The sequence below is a fragment of the Apis cerana genome, linkage group LG3, assembly GCF_029169275.1.
Source record: "Apis cerana isolate GH-2021 linkage group LG3, AcerK_1.0, whole genome shotgun sequence".
NCBI classification, from domain to species: domain Eukaryota; kingdom Metazoa; phylum Arthropoda; class Insecta; order Hymenoptera; family Apidae; genus Apis; species Apis cerana.
The window spans coordinates 4,955,495-4,973,422 of NC_083854.1; the positions used below are offsets into that span (position 1 = coordinate 4,955,495).

Sequence of the window (17,928 nt, forward strand, 5' to 3'; positions counted from 1 at the left end):
TATTTATAGAATAAATTTTATTATAATATTTTTTTCAACTTTTTCTAATTTAAATTTTTAAATACAAAATTTTTATTTAATTTTTTATAAATATAATAAACTAAGTTTTTAAAAATATAAAAAAATTATATATAAAAATATTAAATTTTATATTTAATATTTTTATATATTTAAAATACTATTTTAGATTGAATTAAATTTTTAAAAAATCTTATCTAAAATGTTATATAATATAAACTTGAATTTTTTATGACATTTAAATTCATGAATAGAATTGAGAAAAATATCTTAAAATGATGAATAAAAAAACAAAGTACTTTTTTAAACTTTATTTGATAAATCGATAGAAACAGAAAAATGATAATGGAGGAATGAAAATGCGCGCTTTTCTAACATGGCTCAACAAAGGATTATTTTGAATATTACCGCGAAATAAATTTAGTTATGAATAATAACTGTGGATGGCGCTGAATGTTCGCGGCATGAATTGAATGGACGCGAGAAACTCAAGCGTCTGCAGCGCTATAGCCACCTCTCCCTGGGGCGCATATTGCGCATGCGTTGCACGTTTATTATCTTCTTTCTGTTCAAGTGCCATTTCATTGCATGCAGTGCAGTCTATAAAACAGAATGCGTTCTCCGTGGATCTCGAGTTTCCTATCACTTATCGTCATTCGTAGCGTATAAACATAACAGCACGCGGTCATTAACTTACAAATTGTTTACGTGTCATTCGACACATGCGAATCTAGTAATATCGTGCACGAAATGCCAGTTTTCGAGCTATAAAAAACACGATCAGGCCATTGTTAGCGTCATAGACAGGTTTCGGGTCGAAATTTTCGAACGATCGCGCAAGCAAAATGTCATGCAGCTACGCGGACGGTCTCTCGCAATACGAAAACAAAGGAGTGTTGGGTCTGGAAGAGGTAAAAAGTATTATTCCTGACCGTTCATTTGGCGGGAGTCGGCCATCCGCGACGATTTTTAATCGTTCGCCGCTTGATGTGTGAAATTTTTTTTTTTTTACAGAGATACGACAGTGTCGAGGCATTACGATTGAAATGTGGCCTTCTAGCCGATTGGATACAGGCCGCACGACATGTCGTCGTTCACACCGGTGCCGGCATCAGTACTGCGGCGGGCATTCCGGATTTTCGGTGATTATCATTTGTAATTTTTCGCTCAAATCCCCACCCTACTTCTATCTACTTTCATCCCCTCCCTGACCACCCCGATCGTCCTGCAATTGCGATCTGTTAGGTATGTGTTCGAAAGCGCCACTGACCAATTCTTTTAAATTAATCGAGCGGGAATAACGGAGCCGCGAAGAAACGATTAAAATTCCTTTCGATAGACGCGTCCACCATTGTTGCGCGCGACAATGGTGACCGTGATCTATTCCAAAATGCTAATTAATATACAAAATTGAATAGGAATAATAAGATTTGTGAAAATTTTATTAAATAAATATATAAATATGATAAAAATGGATAATTTAGAAAAAATATATATATTTTTTTCGCATAAAAATATAAATTAAAATATTTTAAATAAATAATTTAATTGAATTTAATTATTATTTGATAAATATGTAATTTTATTTTTTTCATATTTATATGTATATCACTATTATCTAAATTTTTTTAATTATTTATATGTATATGATTTCTTAGAGGTACAAATGGAGTATGGACATTAGAACAGAAAGGTTTGAAACCTACAATGAATATTTCCTTTGATGAAGCCATTCCTACAAAAACACATATGGCATTGAAAAAATTAGTAGATGCTAGTGAGTAAGATTAAAATATTAAAATACAATTATATATAAAAGATTAATATAAAATTTTATGAATATTATTTTTCCTTTAGAAAAAGTTAAATTTATTATAAGTCAGAACATTGATGGTTTGCATCTTCGATCTGGTGTACAAAGACAATATCTTGCAGAATTACATGGGAATATGTTTACTGAACAATGTGATAAATGTGGAAGGTTGGTATTTTTTATTAAAAATAAAATTTTATAATAATAATATTATGAATTAATATCAAATTTTATAATATTTATTTAGACAATTTATTCGGAACTTCGCGACTAAGAGCGTAGGAAAAAAATCCCTTGATACTGTGTGTAGATCTGAACAAATTGGTGGTCGTCCATGCCGTGGACGTATGCATGACACGATTCTCGATTGGGAACACAACTTGCCTGACAGTGATCTGACATTATCTGACTTACATTCTAGGTAAATTGATAAAAAACGCGATAATTTCTAATTTTTTTTATATCGCAGCATATAACAAATTTAAAGCACGAGGCACGGTGCAAGATTCTTAAAGCAGATGATAAAAATATTTTAATAAAGTAAATGCACATTATAATACATTTTAATGTTAAAAATTTGGTATTTTTTGCGAACAGATGAAAGGAAGAGTGCCTAACTGTTGTTGAGAGTTTAAGAATTACATATTAATAAGATTTGGAACGATTCGTTGATCGAAAATCCTATGTTGATATCTCAGGTTTTAGTTGACAATTATTTACGAAAGTTACTTTGTTCGATAATTTTATTATTATAAGAAATATTGAATAAAAAATATACATTTACAGTGTTGCGGATTTAAGTATATGTCTTGGAACAACACTTCAGATTATCCCGAGCGGTAATTTACCTCTATATACCAAAAAGTATGGAGGTCGACTTGTTATATGTAATCTACAACCTACAAAACATGTAAGAGAATTTTTTATTTGATCAAAAATTTTAATAAGAGATTTAAAGATATATTATTATAAATTATTATTTTATAGTTAGTATATTCATTTATCTGTTAAATAATATAATTTAAAAACAAAAGATATTATTTTAGGATAAAAAGGCAGATTTAATTATTAATGGCAATGTTGATGAAATAATGATCAGCGTTATGAAAAAATTAGGGCTAGAAATTCCCGAATATGAAAGTACAATGGATCCCACACGTAATTCTGATACAACATCCAAGGAAATGGATTGGACGATACCAACAAGTAGAATAAAAGAAATGAATGTTTTGTATAAAAAAGTGTGTAAACCGATGAGAAGGAAACGAAAGACATTCATGTATGAAAGAGAGAGAACCGATACAAAGCGAGAAACAAAAACAAAGAAACAGGCATTCATGATAAAACAAGATATAAAAACAGAAGATACAATGAACACAGCAAATCAAATTTGCAACAATGCTGTAGTTTCGGAAGATATAAGCAGTAACACGGTGAAAATCGAGGATGAGATAAAACATGTGGAACCATTTGAATTTACGACGAACAATATGACTCAACCAGATCCTGGTTTAGAAGTGAACAACATACTGTAGCATGATTTCAGCAGGTGGTGATTCAGCGACGTAATACTCGTATTAATATTTTCTTTGTTAAATTTATTTACGAGTGCATATAGAATGGATGTTATCTGTATGTGAAGAATGTCTAAAAAAAAGTGCTATTGATTTGTTTATATGAAAATGATAAAAAAAAAAGTAACAAAAAATAATATAAGTTTATCAACCGATAAATCGCTTTAATTGTCAAGTCAAAAAGCGCTGCAATACATGTACATATGTGTAGTAGTACTTTCGTAATCGCTTCCATGTTCTGTCCGCTTTTTCATTACTCGTAGTTCTTAATCAGAGAAAGTCAGAGTTTCCAGTGATCTAATCATATTCTACTAACATACAAATATATGCATGCATAACCATGTTTTTCTCCATTATGATACATTAAATGTTAAGTACTTACGATGATTTATTTAGGATCATTTGTAAGATGTTGAACAGAGATTTTACAGAGAGTATCGTGTCGATCATGAAATGATCTTTCTTCAGATAAATCTTGAAATGATTATAAAGAGCACAGCCAAAATTACGTTCAAGTGCGTTTGATTGATCTCTATATAGATATAATACTGTTCGTGTTTTTCAGAGAAAAAAATTAAACATGACCAAAAATCTTCCATACGGCTGTTTGTAATTTCACGAAGCGATTAACGGAAGATCCGCAGATGTTTTAATTGCATTGGAATAGTAAATACTCGTTGCTACTTTGAACGTTTAAGATTGAAATCTTTTAATAGAAAGCTCCATATGAGCGTTGGTGTTGTTTGATCGATCTAATAGTTAAGTGTCTCTTGTTAAACGCACATATGTTTGTATAATCGTGATAGAGTGATTAAAAGCGTTTTGTAGGTAGACATTAAAACGGATAACGGGACCGCGAAAATTACTCCCTCGACAATATGTCTTCTGAGTGAGTTAAGAAGCGGAAGTGTAAACATTTGAAAGAGAAAAAAAAAAATATATATGAAAAAATGCAAGCGAGTCTTTCTTATATTGGCATTCGACGCTATTTTGTCGATAGAGTTTTATAGTAGAACGCAGATTAGTGAAATGTGTAATATTTATATGTACATAGTAATATATGCTTGATTGCTCCTAATAATTTATTACTTTAATTGATATTATTTACTGGACGTTACTATTAGTGAAATATTATAATATTCGACAGAAAATAAACTTGTGGAAAGGGCTGCTTCATGTGTGCTCATTATTTCCTATTCTATTTTTAAAAATAATTTATGAATTATTATATAATGAAAAACAAATCATTATTTTTCTATTTTAATATAGTATATTCTTATTCATAATACAACATAATCATGTACACATACGCTACAATAATTATTATATTAACAATTCAAAAAAAAAGTTCACTTTAAAGATGTAGTTCACTTTAAAGATATCACTTTAAAGATTTATTTTATTTTTTTAATAAATAAATCTTTTTTGTTTATTTATTTTATATATATATATATATATCTTTTTTTTACGTAAAATTCATAATTGCAATACATATCGACGAGAAAATATGTTAAATCTGAAATAGCGTTCCCTATTTCTTTCTCTTCAATCTATATTTTAATGATTAAATGATTTATTTGGTGTTTTTATTAATCTTTTTTTTATTGGTTATACACTTTTCAAAGAAATTAAATTTTACATTGAATCATTTGAAACTGAATACTCAATATTCAAAATACAATATTAAAAAAACAAAAAATCTTTTTTTATAAAGTTGACGACTTTCCATCAGCAATTTTATGAAATAAAATTTATTATTTAAAAAATAATTCTTTTTGGATTTTTAAATATCTATATAATTTTTTTAAATCTATTTTTTTATGGAAACGCCAATTCAGAACGAAATTATTAGGGTGTCTTCCATTAATCTAATATTATCTTAATAAAAAAAAACATTTTTTACTTTACTCTGATAAATATATCGTCGTCATTGAAATTGAACAAGAAAAATATACAAATTTTCACATATTTTTATCAATAACTTAAGTTTCCAGTACAGTTATTAAGTTACATACTGTATTTACACACATATGGTTTTTAATATAATATTTTTTTTTTGACTAATTTCTGATAAAAGTTTACATTTTAATAAGAAAATTAATTCTTAACCTTAAAATTACATAAGGAAATTACGCCGCTTTAGGTGAAAAATGGGTTCATTGTCGGAGTTCGATACATCACAAATTCTTATATATCAATAGTTAAAAGTTCTTTGTATACGCATATAATTTATTTGAACTAACTTGCACAATACTTATATAACTTATAATCAAAAAAGAATCTAGATATTATTGAAGGAACTTAAAACAAAACGGAAAACACCCCAAATTTTTTAAACTCTTCTTTTGGCGAGCACACGTCGATTTGTACGCAGCCGTTTTTGCTAAAAAAAAAATAAATATAATGAGTTTTAAAAAGAGAGACTCAGAAAGATTTAGAAATAGAAAGAAAAAAGGAAGAAAGAAGGTTAGAGAAGAAAGTATATACCTGTGTATATACATGAATTGTGTATTTGTGATGTAAAAGAGGATTATATGGTGAACGACCAAATGTGAGAACAAAAAACTGTAGGAAACTGTAGGAAAGAATGTGGAAAGAATGTAGAAAAGAAAGGGATAAAAGTGTGGCGATTATTGCATTTTATCGATTGGTTCGACTCGCATTTTTGGCATCCATCCAAGGATCCGATTGCCGCGTTATGGTAAATTGAATCGAAACCGACTATTTGGTATAGTTGCAATTTTTTTATTAGATATCATTTTTAAAGAGTTTAACGTAGGTTATGTATATACGCGAAACATAAACCTGCTAAAAACTTTAATTAAGCTATCTATATACAGTAATCTTTTGCCCGAAGAAATAGAAATCGATTATCATATATATTTATATAATAATAATCAATTTTTTTCCTATATTATTTTATTATCGATCATGTGTTTCGATTTGCATGACATTTAACAGAAATGTATTTAGGATTTTATCGATCGACTCTCATCATCTTCGGGTGAATGATAAATCGATACAAGGAAATCGAAATAAATCGAACATTCTTTATCAATTTTTTCAATTGCTTCGATTTATGTTTCGAAATATTTCTTTTTCAGAAATTACATTGGCAAAAAAATTTTCCTCGTTACAATGTGATAAATCTCAGTACTTCTAAGTATTTACGTGACAATAAATACACGTATCATATAACTAATTTAATTCATTGTGTTAAATATATCTTTGGGTTTTTACGACTTGATCAATTAAAAAAAAAAATTATTATTCAAACGACTATTTTATATTTTATGATGGACGTATTGTTAATTTTCGTCCTTATATATATATCAAAGTTTTATGTTTTTGAAGCGTATAACGCTGGCTTTTAAGACTTACTAGAAACGTGTGATTCACACGTGTCATATATGTACATACGTTAATATAAAGAGATACATAAATATCTGTGTTTCGTAGAAATATAAGAAAAAAAAGGCACTTAACCAATGGAAAAAAAAGAAATATAACAATTCTATGATAGCTAGCATTATGTAAAAGTAAATATGGGGCACCAAAAATTTTTAATTTTTTTTTTATTTATAATATTAATGATATTCGGCGAATAAAACACAAAAATATAAATTTTGAAGGAGTCTATTGTTTCGAAAGTTATATACGTATAACGTTAATTGTTTTAGATTCTAAAATCAATATAATATAAAACTAATCTGTGAATCATAGGTTATGTACGTAATCTAATCTGTAAATTACAGATTAGTTTTATATATTTCGAACCAATGAATCCCTAAAATTAAAACTTGTATTTTTGTATTGCCATTATTATGAAAAGATATTTAAAAAAAAATAATAATAATAAAAAAATAAAAAAAATTCTTGATGTCCCAAAGTAAAATTTAACCACGTTGGCTCACTCCTAATAATTTAGCGGCATCATCAGCAGTTCCTTGCAGTACTCGGTCCATGAAATTTTTATCTCTTATTCCTAAAAGATTCGAAATTAAATCATTATCCATATTCTCGTTTGCTTCTGGATTCACATTTTGCGGAATACTAGCCAACTTTCCCGTGAGAGTAGTTAATTTCTCGTAGGGATTAAATCTCATCAGTCCACTTGGTGCAGCATCACCAGTAGCGACTGAAGCGACAGTAGGTAAAGAGATTCTATCTTGAATTAGGGAATTTCCGTTATTGGTTGCCAGTAGAATTGGCTGTTGTTGCTGACTTCGAGGTGTGATTGTTGGTGGTTGTGTTGGAGAATTCTCTTCATCGCCACTGGTTCCAATATACATTGTCGAATCGATAGATTCATGTTTCTTCCTATGTCGCAGCATACTATGTTTCAAAGTAAATCTTCTACAACAAATATCGCAAGAAAAAGGCCGTTCTCCAGTATGAGTTCTCATATGACGACGAAGATCTTCTGCGGACCAGAATCGTCTTATGCAAAAGGCACAAACTACCTGGAAGAAATGAAGACCTGACTAGAAAGAAATGAAGGCACAGACTGATCTGATAGAAATATTGAGCAAATATCGGAATAGCAATTAATCACTCGTCTGCTAAAATACCACTTGAAAATAGAATTGATACTAGACACAGACTTGACGTATGTACAATTATGTCTTAAATTATTTTTCTATCAAATCAACTTATTTATATCTTACAAATATCATTCAAAAATTTAAAGCATCTTTACCTTCCTATTACTATAATCTGGAAAACGTCCTTTTTTCTCTTCACCATCACTAGTTTGATGTAATGGTAATTGTTGGTGATCTTCCATTGTATCGCCTATTTCCATATCTAATGCTCCTTTGGCCATTAACATTTCATAGGATCGCTTGTGATTTATTTTAATGTGTTCTAAGCAATCCTGTCGTTCCGCAAAACCGCAATCACATAAATGACATTTAAACGGTACATCACCCGGTCCCGGTGATGATCTTGGAGATGCTTTTCTCGATCTGGGAATATCATTAGCCGATGGTGAAATATTCGATGTGGATTTAGGAATTCTCGGTATTGATGAAGTCTCTGTGCCTTCAGATATACTCGAAGATTGACTATCATAATCAGTTTGTTCGTTATTTTGTTTTCGACACTCCTGAGGACTATTTTGAGGTTCACTGGATGGAGTATCTGATCTCGGTTTTATCTTTCGTGCATGTTTAGTGGAACGATGCTTCTTTAAATTTCCTAGAGTAGAAAAAGTTGAACTGGGGCATTGATTGCACTTATATGGTCTTTCTGGAACATTTCTCATTGAGAATGAATTATTATTGTTAATCATTGTTTGGGAATCGGGAGAAGAAGAATTTCTGATTCGACGTATTTTATTGGGATTAGCTTTATGCTTCCTTAATAGATGGCGATCACAATTTGATTTAGTAGTGAAAAGCAAGGAACAGTGAACACATTGGTATGGTTTTTGACCCGTATGGGTTAATATATGCCTTCTGAGAGAAGAAGTCCAAGGAAATGGTCTTTCACAATATGGACAAATTACTCGATTGGGGGCCATAGAATACGCGGATTTTTTCTTCTTCTTCTTCTTCTTCTTCTTTTTTTTCTTTGATAGATTATTTATCGAGTTTGAAGAATTTATCGAATCAGATTTTTCATCGCTACCGGAATTATTGCAATCGCTATTAGACGCTGCTAAACCTTCCTCATCGCTTAAATATTGCGGCTGAAATTGCTGATATTGTTGAGAAGCGTTGTCCAATAATTCTGATACGCTAGCCAAATCAGTTACTCCATCTTCTATTTTTTCACTTTTTATTTCAACTTTTAATACTGTATTAAGGCCTTTATCTATTGATTTTTTTGTCTCAGATTTCTCCATCTTTGATTCTTTTTTTTTTTCATTAGTGATCTTTTCGTTTTTTTCAATCTCATTTGTTTCCTTCGAATCCTCCATAGATTTTTTATCTTCCTCTTTCATCGAGATAGAATCTGTAATTTCTAATTGATCTCTTAATAAACTTTTTTCCTTTTGATCTTGAGATTTATCATCCTCTTTCTCTTGAGGATCTTCATCTATAATTAGTTCTTCCTCAGAATCATTTTCTTCTACTTTGTTCGTTTTTAATTGCTGTGCCAAAATTGCATATTTTACTTGATCTGAGATAGAATGCTTTGCGAATTCTGAACTCATTGATTGTTCATTGATTTTTGGCAAAATATTAAACGATTGGGTAACCTGAGAAGTTTGTCCAAGATTTTGCAACAAAGTAGGATGGCTAGGAGGCCTTCCTCTGGTCGAGTGCCCTCCTCTAGGTCTCTGACTCCAATGTTGAGGATGTTGTTGCTTAATATGTCTTTCCATGTTACTTCTTAAAGTAAATCTCGCTGAGCAATGCTCACAGGTAAATGGTCTTTCAGTTCTATATCGTCTTTGCTTCTGTTTAGGCATTAACACTCCGTTTTTAATTACCATTTTTACAGAATTTGAAGAAGCTAAATTATCCTGTTTGTCGCGATGCGTCAAACTTTTATTAACCATCTTAGAAGATATTAATTTGGCGTATTCGCTTTGTTCTGTTATCGATTGAGAATTCATATCTCTGTTTTGGGAAAAGTTATTGAATCCAGTGCCACTAGGCATAGATGGTTCTACTAAACTGCCTCCACTGGTTAATTGAAGCCCCCTTACCAGTTCTTTTTGCAATCTCTCCTTCATGCAATAATCTTGATTAAAAACATGAGGATTAAACATATAAGGTGGCAAAATTCCTGTACCTGTTGGAAACGTACTAAAATTTCTATAAATGGCGTTGGCGTATAAAGCTTCTAGAGAGGCGGATTGCGAACTACTTTGACCGGCTTTTAGCAACGCCTCAGTCAATAGTAACTGACTGGTGGCGTATAAGTCTTTCTCGGTTTTGTTAAATTTGTCACGTGATATAAAATCGTTATTCTCTTTCTCCTTTGATTTTTTGCTAAGATCTAGCACATCCATTGAGAGATCCAATGGCCCATCCTCGCCAGAATTCTCAGGCATGTTTAAACCCTTTTTCAAGTTTATTGGACTAGCTTGTATTCTTTGCTGTGAGTCAGATTTGACATCATTAACTACAGACGCGAGATCATCCGACGACCTCGAGTCCAATTCATCGTCCAGCTTCGAATAATCCTGTTTAATATCCTGGCTAGATTTTCCTTCGTCAGTATTACGCTGAGTTAACTCCATAGCTTGATTAGGCCTGGAGAACATTTCACTCTTTTCGAAATGATTCGTATTGTGTACAGACATTGTCGAATTGTGCAGCTTCGCTTCCTCTATAATTCTAATTTCTGCTCGAACATCTAATGGTACTGGAGGATAATGTATTTGTGCCTGATGATGAAATTCCTCACGTTCTGTAGAATATATTAAGTTTTTTCTTACCTCCTCTTTTAAAACCCTTGGTGAACTTCTTTCCACATTTTCATTAGTAGAATCCTCATTAGGATGATAAATTAGAACGCTCTTAATATCCTCCCTGGTCAATTTTCCATGCCGATTTCGCACATGACGTTCACAATTCGCTTTCGTGGTGAAAGCATAATTGCATAACGAGCATTCGTACGGTCTATCGCCGTTGTGAGACCTCAGATGTCGTATCAAAGTCGCTTTATCGGTACTGGTGTAGGGGCACATGTTGCAGGGATAAGGCATGCCAGGTCCCACCCCCATGTGCGCCCTATTGTGACCCTTCAAAGCTCTCAAATTGGGAAATATCGCGGAACAAAGTCTGCAAGGAAATTCTCCCTTCAACTTCATTTTCCTAAACTCCGCGGCAAACGCATCTTGAGTTTCATCCTCGTGATATTCCGAGGAATAAGTGCCCGAGGAGCCGGAGGAGCCCACGCTAGGATTGAATTTGATATTACTTTCTGGCGTGCTAGCGTCTGATCTAGGGAAATTTTGCAGTATCGGCCCAGAAGTAACGGATATGATACTCTGGATGTCTGCTAAATCCTTCCCCTCCTTAGCCTCGGTTAAAGCAGCTTTATTTTGAAGATCCAAACCCGCGAAGAAATCGTCCCTCCTCGACTGACTATCGTCGCTCGTTCTTATTTGGGAATTCGTCGTCCCACAATCAGTTTCGTGAGCGTCCAGTGCCGATCTGCAAGGAAATGCTCGCAAACATTTGGAGCATTGGAACTTGGTCGCTTCTCCGGATGCCGGCCGATGCAACGACTGTTCGCACACGGCTCTGGCTATAGCTGGGAATTTATCCGATGAGAAATCAACGAACGTCAAATCGTTGAAGCCAACCACCGAGTTTCTCAGATTTCTCGCGGTGTTCCCTATCGAATGTTCCGCAAAATGGATCATGAAACGGTGCAGGTTCAAAACACGGTGATTCTTGAACGATAAATTGCAGGTGTCGCATTTAGCGGGGAACTCGGGATGACATCTTTCCAGATGCGCCTCTAAGAGGGCACTAGTGGCGAAATCTTGCCTCCCGCACACTGGACAATTGTACGCGTTCTGGTTATCATCCGGTATCGATTTTATCTCGGTCCTCGAATTGTTTAAGAGGATCTTATGCCTCTTCTGCCCCTCGTTGTCGCTCAAATAATCCGAACATTTTCTCTTCCCAGGTAACGTCGCACTCCTTTCCTCCTGGCCTCCTTCGATAAAATCTGGTGAATTTCTTTTCGTAATTTCATTGTTATTATATTCCTCGAGATGGCGCCTCTTGGACGACTTGTCAGAATCGCTGCTGCCTTCCGAGTCCGTGCAACTGTGCGGCGATGCAGTCCTGTGCGCCGTTCTTATGTGCCTGTTCACAGATATCATTAAACGTCATTTCACACATTTTCAAACGCTCGTCCACAAGAAGAATCAATTAATGCACACCTGTCTAGAGAACTCGCAGAGCTGAGGACTTTGTTGCAAATGCCGCAACAGTATTCATCTTCGCCGCTGCAGTCTGTGCTGCGGGGTGAACTGTGACCACGTAAATGATTCGTTAATTCCCTGGAGGTGGACAACACCGTGGGACAGGCAGGGCAGGGATGCGCGCTTTCCGGCAAATCAATCTATAGAAGAAGAGGCATAGGATGTTAGACAGATCTGTTTTTGGAATATAATAATGATAAGCGTGGAAGTAAATGTCGCGATAATAAAATGTAACGAAATAATAAGATATGTAAAAATTTTTCCAAGTGATTCTATTACAAGAAATTGTCAAATACTGGCATCGGTGATAAACTAATTCAAGCGAAAGAAGAACGTACACTCGATGGTGAGGATGCAGCATCAGCTTGTGCTTCGTTTTCCTGTCCCTGATCTGAGCCACTCTTAACGGTCACTGAAATAAAAAAGAAGAAGTGTAATGTTTAAAAATTCACAAAACTTAAATCATAAAAATAATTTTCCATACAATTGAAATAATAACGATTTCTCTTCATCTTCATCAATCACGGAATTAACGGATAGTTATTCAAGGTATTAATTTATTATTTTTTATTTCTCGAAATGCAATGTTTAAAAGTGTTTTATTTTGTAAAAAAAAAAAAAAATTGCCATTGCATTTAAAAAGGCGATTAAAAATACCAGCGAGATACATTGCTAGCCGACCGGTCGATTTCACTTCGATCGATAATGACTTATTGTTTGTAAATTTTTTTAACTATAGCGACCGGTACCATGCGATACAATCGTGTCACAGAAATCTACACGGACCCATGGCCTCTTCCGGAAGCTGATAGACGACCGCAAAAAAAAACGCCTCAAAGCTGGAACAATGACACTTATCAGTCACTCGCGAACCGCAATCGTCCTTATTTTTCGATCCTGGAGGCTACTAGTGCTGGAGCATACTTCCGAGAACGATACTATTACGAAAACAGATAAATATTATTTTGTATCAACGACGAATAATATTGTTTTGCGCCCAGTATGTGGAGATTAAAATTTCACGAAATTTTTTACGGATTTATCATCATAAATTTCATCAAATTGTTTTGTACAAATTATGAAGGATATTAAAACTGAGATTAAAAGATAATTATTTAATTATCCTCTGAAAATTTTTACCTTCTTTTAAATTTTCCTTAATAATTTTTAATCTTTAGATTTTAATCTTACAGATTTTATTTCTTTAAAACTCCATTTCAAGTTATCAACCACACACGTATCACGTATTAATCCTATCTTTGATAATCGGAAAGAATGATCTAAAGGCTGTCAATAAATCGTAAAACAAAAACCAGCAACGAGCAATTACAAAAATATATTTATAAGCATTGGAAATCTGACTCTCGAGTTGTATCGAGTTGTTACATAAAAATGACTGATTACTTTCAAAACGATATTTCTATATAAACGTACATCGGATGAAATATGATGAAACACCGCATTCAAGAGATTTGAAAAAATCTTGGTAGCGTAAACGTACGTGATCTTGTGCATTGTTCATCTTTATCTCATCGGTGAAGCGTTTTTTTCATCCGACAAGAAACGAGATTAAACGGTATTGACATTGCCGATTCGAGTTGTAACAGGAAGCAGACACAACATCTCGCTTCGTTATCGACGATCCAACGGTCAGTTGACCTTAGATCGTCGCCGAGAGGAGGAGTTTTATCCGTCTTCGTGATCCTTTCTTATGTGGATCGACAGATATTGTGCAATTGTTTCTACGGAGTTGCAGAGTGAAAAACTCGAGGTAAGAAAAAAAAAAAAATCACGGGCAAATCACGATTAACAATCTGGAAAAAGAATTAAGAAGATAAATTCCTCGCATAAGATAAAACTCTTTCGAAGCGATTGATTAGAAAATTCTCTATCTATAAAAAAAAAGAAAAATAATAATGGCTTCAGTTTTAACCTAACCTAACATTTACCAAAAACAAAATTGGATAAGAACGATTGCTTGAAACTTGAAAACGAACGAATGAGAAAAACTCTGATTTCGCGTAAATTAAAAGGCAAAAGATAAGAAGGAATAATAATTGAGAATAGGGAAAATAGGGAAGAAAAAGCGGACGAATTCCTCGCGCAAAGACGTAGTGTTTGAACGCAAACAGGTGCGATTAAAGCCGGCCTTACTCTCTGCCTAGCAGGTGACTCGATTCGTGCGCATAAATCACGCGGACGAAACGGGTTTTCGGCCGTTTAACTTTGACTTAACTTGCGGTTTGCGTCCGCGTTTAGCAGCCCGATTCACGCTTAAGCGCGCGAATAAATTCGACACGAATGATGTACGTCCGCGACCGCACCGACCTCCTCGACTCGTTTTTCGCTTCGTGACAGTAAAGGTGTCACGTGTCCCTTTTTATGTCGCCGGAGAAGTTTGATGAAATAGCGTGGAAGTGGTGGAGGAAGTGGCGAAGCGAAGAAGGTCGATGGCCGTTCGTTTTATCGATCACTGGCGATTTTTTACTTCGACTCTTCATGATTTTAAATTTGAAATTCTCGTATAGAAATGGATTTTTAACTTTCTGAATTGGATTAAGTTTAAAGGTAAATGGATTGTCTCTGGAATTTCGGTGATTTTTCTATAACAATTTTTTGAAATTAAATTTCAAATAAATTGTAAATATAGATTTGGATTGTTTAAATTTATAAAGATAAAAGGATAATTTGAACAATTTAAAATAGATATTTAAATGTTGAATTTGAATATTTGAGTAATTAAATGGGAATTTATTTGAACTTTAATATAACCTGGCCATCAGAGTTTTACTTATTTGAATTTCTATTTAAATATTTCAATTTAAGATTTGAATATTGGCACCCATTTGAATTTGAGTACGTATTTGAAATATCTTAATTTGAAGCCAATAATATTTAATAAAAACTTGAATTAGATGTTAATACATATATTAACGTGATTTTGAGGAGTCGTAATGTGAACATGATTTTTAATTTTTAATGTTTCAGCTATATAGTTTTGAAAGGGAATTTATTAATTGTATTTGAAATTGTAATTGATTCGACTGATAGAAACAAATCTTAGATTTTTTCGTCTGAAAAAAAAGTATTTAAAAACAAATAAATAGATTCTTCAAGTTCAAGATTTATCTATCTACGCCTGATACAAATTTCTTCACGGGATACAAAGAAACTTTGCAAAAATTCCCTCCGCTTGATAACTTCGTAGAGTAAGAAATTTATCTAAGATAAAAAGATTTATCTTCACGTGACACGACAAAAGTCTTATCTGAATTTAGAGAAATTTAGTTTTTGAAATATCACATCTCTTATAGCGCGTTTCGATTTAATCTCTCATCCAGAATTCGAAAATTATAATTAATCCAAACACTTTTGAAATCCATTCGCGTACAGATTTTCAATTCAAAATTGAAAGCAATTATAATTAAATTCGTTAAACTGACCACCAGATCGATACCAAATGTTCAAAATTATCCGCAACTTTAATTCCAGTGTTTGAAAAAACATTCGAAAAATTTATTTGAATCAAGATTGAGAATTTGATAGAACACGAATATCGTGTATGGAATGGACGGAAACCTGTGGTGAAATTCAGGAGTGGATTCCTCCGTCGTGACATGTGGAAATCCAGCTGCTTTCCATTTCTAACCATCACCGATCGTGGTGGACACCAATGGTTACGGGGCTCCGTGAACCAAGAAAACCGATTTCTATTTTTTTTTTCTCTCTGTCTCTCAACTCTTGCACGTATCGATCGAAACAACGCAACACGCTCCGCGATCCATCACAAATAATATATATTTTAATCCTCTTAGAAATTTCCTTCTCTATTTATTCTTTCTTTTTCTAAAGGACGATTCGATGAGAGTAATTATTTTTATCTTTTTTTTCTTTTTATTTTCTCAAAGAGATTCGCGATAATCGATATCAACTCGAATCGATCGAAATAAATTCTCGCTCGCGATAGAAGGAACAAGATCGAGATACATCGTAAACGTTTTCCGATTTCGAGCGGAGCAGATCGATATCGTTTCTTCTTTAGTCGCCGCGCTTCGATGAATGACAATATTTTTTCGATTACGTTCTCATTGTTGATTCAGCAGAGTTCAGAGAAACGTCCACCGTGGTTAGAAACGATGACAACGCTTCTACAATTATGTCGTACAGGAATTCTGCAAAGTTTCTTCGACTCGAGATTCGATTATTCTCAACGATTCAACGAAACAATTCTTCCTTTCCTCGAATAGTTTTCGAATGAAAACTATATTGTTTCGCAGTTTCGTTTAATCCTTTTCTTCTTCTTTTTTTTTTTTGTGTCCTTTTATATCCGTTTTTAATCGTTGTATTAAAATTAAAGGATTAAGTTTAATGCAATTTTATTTTCACCGCGGTTTTCGGTTTAATAAGAACTTGTTTTTATCGGTTTTAATCATTCTACGCGGAAGAAGCGCGCAGATTGAAAAGTGCTGACCGATTGAGAAACGGTGTTATTGCATCGATCACTGAACGCGACCGGTTTAACAAAATATTTAAATACATTCGATTGAAAATTTCGATCGGTAATTGATTCTCAGTCACGAAAATTGCCTTATCTTCGATAATGCAACCTGAATCCAAACCGGAAAATATTTGGAATATTTTCAAATAAAAATATTTTTATACACAATTCCACTTAACGAAGATCGAATCGAGTTAAAACAAAACTGCACGTCGTCAAATTTCGACATATCATCGAGGATGAAAAAATTCTAAGTTTTAAATTTAAATTCCAAAAAATGAAAGAAATAATCGACAACGTTCCATCTCAAAAATTCCTTCCTTCGTTTCTCTTCTAAATCATCAATCCCAATAATCGATCGATTTTCACTTCCAGGGATTTTCAGAGGGTAAAAAAAAATAAAAAAAGGAAGGATCTTTCGATCGAGACATCGCGGAGGGCCAAATGCCACGCCCTGTATCCGCAATGCACCCCCTGCGAGAGTCGGCGTCGCAGGGAGCCGTGGAAAAGGGAGCAGTGTCAGTCCATCGAGGGCGGACATGCGCACTTCCGCCAACCGGAGCCTCCTACGAATCATAGGATGCTGCGCTGAACCAATGGTGGGGGAGATGCCCGCCATTGGTCCCCTCTCATCTGCACGAGCTTTTATCTCGTTTCCCTCTCTTCCGCTCCACTAACTTCCCCCACCACTCCGTGCCTCCTCCTTCCCTCGTTCCTGCATCTCCCCTTTTTCCTTTACATTTCGCTGCCTACACATTTTTTTCTTCGTTTTTTCCAACCGATCATTCCAATTGCCATCTTTTTTAATCATTTTTTCCCACTCGTGCGAGGTAATTCTTCTTTTTCGATATGTATCGATATGTTATAGAATTCGTTGCTCGCGGAGAAACGGATGGATTGGTGTTAAATATAATTTTTCTGGAAAAAAACGCTGTTTCACTTGTATTGCCATCAAATAATTTATCTAGTTCCTCGATAATTCTATTTAGGATGAAATAATTAATTCTATCTTTGGTAAACAGTGCTGATCAATAATATTCTATCAGATTTTGTATATCGTTGAGATTAGATTTTAATTCGACTTGGGTCCAAAGTTTCCATTGGGATATAACGTTAAATAGAGAACCCG

The 17,928-nt window shown here is 33.6% G+C and overlaps 2 protein-coding genes and 2 long non-coding RNA genes across 9 annotated transcripts in view; 3 read left to right on the top strand and 1 right to left on the bottom strand.

Moving 5' to 3' along the window:
* Positions 1 to 565: 565 nt before the first annotated feature.
* Positions 566 to 4,574, top strand: LOC107997357 (NAD-dependent protein deacetylase Sirt6). Of its 2 annotated transcripts, XM_017055899.3 has the most exons (7): positions 566 to 929; positions 1,033 to 1,160; positions 1,677 to 1,795; positions 1,876 to 1,999; positions 2,079 to 2,252; positions 2,618 to 2,741; positions 2,878 to 4,574. In XM_017055899.3, the coding sequence occupies exons 1-7, from the start codon at positions 864 to 866 to the stop codon at positions 3,364 to 3,366; spliced, it is 1,224 nt and encodes a 407-aa protein (XP_016911388.1). In that variant the 5' UTR covers positions 566 to 863; the 3' UTR covers positions 3,367 to 4,574. The 2 variants fall into 2 exon arrangements, with proteins under 2 accessions (XP_016911388.1, XP_061928376.1); XM_062072392.1 differs by lacking the exons at positions 566 to 929; positions 1,033 to 1,160 and adding an exon at positions 1,370 to 1,594.
* An 81-nt stretch (positions 4,575 to 4,655) lies between these two features.
* The window catches only part of LOC107997306 (ras-responsive element-binding protein 1), a 60,266-nt gene continuing 46,993 nt past the window's right edge, over positions 4,656 to 17,928 (bottom strand). For 2 of the 5 annotated variants that reach the window (XM_017055796.3, XM_017055795.3), the window contains exons 2-6: positions 12,640 to 12,713; positions 12,260 to 12,441; positions 8,105 to 12,182; positions 7,320 to 7,868; positions 4,656 to 5,788 (exon numbers count right to left, since the gene is read on the bottom strand). In XM_017055796.3, the coding sequence (XP_016911285.2) occupies positions 5,738 to 5,788; positions 7,320 to 7,868; positions 8,105 to 12,182; positions 12,260 to 12,441; positions 12,640 to 12,713 (4,934 nt within the window). In that variant the 3' untranslated portion in view covers positions 4,656 to 5,737. Of the gene's footprint in view, positions 7,869 to 8,104; positions 12,183 to 12,259; positions 12,442 to 12,639; positions 12,714 to 17,928 lie in introns of all 5 variants that reach the window. The other 3 variants (XR_009829075.1, XM_017055797.3, XM_017055798.3) reach the window with 3 other exon arrangements.
* LOC107997308 (uncharacterized) lies at positions 12,705 to 13,420 on the top strand. The gene is made up of 2 exons (XR_009829078.1): positions 12,705 to 12,850; positions 13,041 to 13,420. It is a non-coding gene; the product is annotated as an uncharacterized LOC107997308 (long non-coding RNA).
* Positions 13,452 to 17,730, top strand: LOC133665791 (uncharacterized). The gene is made up of 2 exons (XR_009829076.1): positions 13,452 to 14,072; positions 17,175 to 17,730. It is a non-coding gene; the product is annotated as an uncharacterized LOC133665791 (long non-coding RNA).

Bases quoted from the DNA above. Each gene is read 5' to 3' on its own strand.
- LOC107997357 (XM_017055899.3), top strand. From the start codon at position 864: ATGTCATGCAGCTACGCGGACGGTCTCTCGCAATACGAAAACAAAGGA. The intron at 1,161-1,676 runs GTGATTATCATT...ATGATTTCTTAG, and splicing joins GCGGGCATTCCGGATTTTCG to AGGTACAAATGGAGTATGGA. The intron at 2,000-2,078 runs GTTGGTATTTTT...ATATTTATTTAG, and splicing joins CAATGTGATAAATGTGGAAG to ACAATTTATTCGGAACTTCG.